The sequence below is a fragment of the Salvelinus namaycush genome, chromosome 17, assembly GCF_016432855.1.
Source record: "Salvelinus namaycush isolate Seneca chromosome 17, SaNama_1.0, whole genome shotgun sequence".
In the NCBI taxonomy this organism is placed as follows: domain Eukaryota; kingdom Metazoa; phylum Chordata; class Actinopteri; order Salmoniformes; family Salmonidae; genus Salvelinus; species Salvelinus namaycush.
Window position 1 is genome coordinate 38051339 of NC_052323.1, and position 3409 is coordinate 38054747.

The following is a 3409-nucleotide window of genomic DNA, read 5'->3' on the forward strand; positions in this document are numbered from 1 at the left end:
CACACACACACACACACACACACACACACACAGAGTAAAGTTTCACTTTGTAAGTACACTGCATGGTGTTTTGGGAAACGCGTGTGACATCTTTGGCGGTTATTTTTTACGGTGCATTGTTAAAACGTATCATTAAAAAACGGTTACTATTTCGTAAAAAATGCATTACAATGTAAGGTTATAAGGGTTAGGCCTATTTTAGAAATAGCCGGGGTTTATGACTTTGTGATTGTGGTAACTAGTGACGAACCTTAGGGGGTGGAGACTATACGGTATAAATACCGCTCCGGTGCCGGACAACGTCACATGTCTGCCCACCTTCACAACGGAACAATGTGGAACTTTACACGGCTGACTCTCGCCCTTCTCTGTGTTGCCGGTGAGCGTTGTTTAACTTATACTTAATTCGTTTCAAGAGGCAGTCAAATAGTTGTATTAAGTAACAGATAGCTGTACATTAACTTCTAAGAGCAGACTTAACTTCTTTAGACAAGCCGTCGATACTACCGGCGGACTGCCTTTTGTTGGCGAACGCACACATGTATGACTAGATAAACATGCACTGTCTGTTTAGATTGGAAATCTGCCGTTAAATCACAATGAGTCTGAGGCTTGACATCTTTCTCTGTTTTTAGTTTTGGCACGGGGAGCGAGTCTCCCTGTCGGCACCACAGAGGTAAGCAGGCAAACTGTTTGTTTTATGGGGGGAGTGAAAGACTATGCGCATTCATAAAACACTTGTTCTATGTGCTTGATTAACAGTAGTTAGTAACGTTATATTTTGTTGTACACCTGTATTCTACGGTATCTTAGTCTATGCCACTGACATTCGTCCATATTTATATTTTCTTAATTCCATTATTGTACTTAGGTGTGGGTATTGGGTATACATTACATATTACTTCACTGTCGGAGCAAACGAAAACATTTCGCTACACCTGCAATAACATCTGCCAAACACGTGTATGTGACCAATAAGATTTGATTATGTATAGGCACTTCCTAATTAACAATTGGTTGACATGACAGTCTGGTGTATTCATTTATTGAACTAGGCAAGTCAGTTAAGAACAAATTCTTATTTACAATGACAGCCTACTAAAAGGCATTCTGCGGGGTCGGGGGCCTGGGATTAAACATATAAATATAGGCTAAAACACACTACACAAAGACACCTAACACAACATGAAGGCAACAACATGGTAGCAGCACAATCATTATTGGGCAAAGTCAACAGCACAAAGGTCAAGAACGTAGCGACAACAATACATCACACAAAGCAACTGTCAATAAGTGTCCATGGTTGAGTGTTTGCATGAAGAGATCCAGAACTGTCCAGTTTGAGTTTGTTGCAGCTCGTTCCAGTCGCTAGCTGCAGCGAACTGAAAAGAGCGACCCAGGGATGTGTGTGCTTTGGGCACCTTTAACAGAATGTGACTGGCAGAACGGTGGAGGATGAGGGCTGCAGTAAATCTCAGATAGGGGGGGGGAGGCTTAAGAGTACGATTCCATTACAAAACATTTTGCAACGAACAGTGTACTACTCAATGTTCAACAGATGAGAATTTATATTGTACATAGACCAAATGGAGAAAAACAGGGACTGTTTGTTTTTCTAGAGTTAAAGGTTTCCATTGTGAAACGTTTTGCAATAGAATTTGACTAATGAATGCACCCCGGTTGCACTGTGCCAGTGGAAGGTAAACGTACGGTTTGTTCCCTGTAATCTGTTCTCTTCGTAATGGTCTCGTACAGAACACTATTACCAATACCTCTATTTATTGAGACCAAAGTCCTTTATGACATAACCTGGTCTTTGTCCAACAGGCTGACTGTTCCCAGTACAACTTGCCCATGTGTCCCCGCAACTACGAGCCAGTGTGTGGAAGCGACGCCAGCAGCTACGCTAACGAATGCATGCTGTGCTTTGAAAACATGTAGGTGTCCAACTAAAGCTTTCAACTGACTTGTCTGTCTTTTTGCTCTGCGTGTCTTAAATTTTTCTCCGTGTGTGTTCCCAGGGAGCAGAAGAGTAACGTTCACATCAGGAGTAAAGGAGAGTGCTGAACCAATACATGACCTGACTGTCCATTGTCTCAGCGACACACCAGGCCTTCAACATTACTTAGAACCATTTCCTGTTGCCTTGTCAAAACAATGACATTTTATTTTTGCCTGCTAAATGCTGAGGAGTCAGTAAGCGACCTGTCAAGTGCCTCAATATCCTCTGAACCATTTCCTCAACACCTGTTTCCTTTTCCAAACTGTACGGACTTCCTGTCTGTCATAGTGTTCTGTAGAGGACTTAACCCTTCACTACCTGGTCTGTAAGACTTGTAGTGTACTTGGTGGAAAAATTGTGTTATTTTAAATGGAATAGTCTATTTGTATTTTACTTGTCTACCTTATCTGTAATTAAAACTATTTTAGGAACGTGTTTCCTTGTCACCTGGAAGGGTCTGTTGTGTCCTTGTCAACTGGAAGGTTCTGGTTGAAATGTGGAGGAACTGGTTCAGCTGGATCATGACGTCTGGTTGTTTTTGTTTAGTCGTTATGATTCCTACAAAGGTACAGTGGGAATGGAAAAAGATGTCCTTTAAAAAAAGGTCAAGTGAAATGTGATGGGAGAGTTATCGCTTTTCAGATCCAGATGCTACCCCCCCTGAGATGTGCATGACCTAAATCCACCATGCTCACTAAACACCTGCATGAAGTTAGAGGGATGTTTCTTTCTTAGTGAAAACACCTTCAATCACATCGTGATTCTTTTCCAACATAGAATATGGGTTCTCTTCAATCTGTGAAGGTGAAGTGCTACAGATTCCATGAAGGTAATTGATCCCAACATATGCAGTGTTTTACCGTGCCGTCTCCACTACAGCAGGAACGTTGCCTTTTTAAATGTCATTCACGCTGAACTTCTGTGACGTGGATTGAATAGAGCTCTATGTAAATGTGGTCCTCACAATAACTTAATGCTCTGAACTCATATTTGACCTGGTTTAAATTTGCCTGAATTGTTTGGTTTAAGCCTGCCTACATTTCTAAGTCTGTTTTGAAACCTTCTTCTCGCTGACTCGGCATAGACCTCACTTTTTAATAGCAAGTTCAATATTAGCCATTCTTCACTAGTCTTAAGGCTGTTTTCACAGACAAGGCTTAAACCTAGTCCCAGACTAAATGCCTGTTTGAGCTGTCAACTCCAAGCGACTTGCACAGATTTCTTAGTTGTAGATTTAGCCTGTTCTGGATTAAACAAAGTTGATTGCAAGAGGGAGAATTAGAGCTCCTCTAGGACTAAATGGAAGCTTAGATGAATCTATCAGAGGCAGGTGTAACTTCTGCTTCGTGCTGTTTGTGAGGGAGCAGGGACTATTTGGAATATCTAACTGAAGACCAACATGCACTA

At 41.6% G+C, this 3409-nt stretch overlaps 1 protein-coding gene across 1 annotated transcript; it reads left to right on the top strand.

The window, feature by feature from the left end:
- The first annotated feature begins 258 nt into the window (after nt 1-258).
- Nucleotides 259-2452, top strand: LOC120062587 (trypsin inhibitor ClTI-1-like). The gene is made up of 4 exons (XM_039012676.1): nt 259-379; nt 636-676; nt 1828-1937; nt 2022-2452. The coding sequence occupies exons 1-4, from the start codon at nt 307-309 to the stop codon at nt 2065-2067; spliced, it is 270 nt and encodes an 89-aa protein (XP_038868604.1). The 5' UTR covers nt 259-306; the 3' UTR covers nt 2068-2452.
- Nucleotides 2453-3409: the final 957 nt, after the last annotated feature.

Excerpts from the sequence above, each read along its gene's own strand:
- LOC120062587 (XM_039012676.1), top strand. The coding sequence starts at position 307 with ATGTCTGCCCACCTTCACAACGGAACAATGTGGAACTTTACACGGCTG. Across the intron at positions 677-1,827 it reads TCCCTGTCGGCACCACAGAG|GCTGACTGTTCCCAGTACAA; the intron begins GTAAGCAGGCAA and ends TTTGTCCAACAG. Across the intron at positions 1,938-2,021 it reads ATGCTGTGCTTTGAAAACAT|GGAGCAGAAGAGTAACGTTC; the intron begins GTAGGTGTCCAA and ends GTGTGTTCCCAG.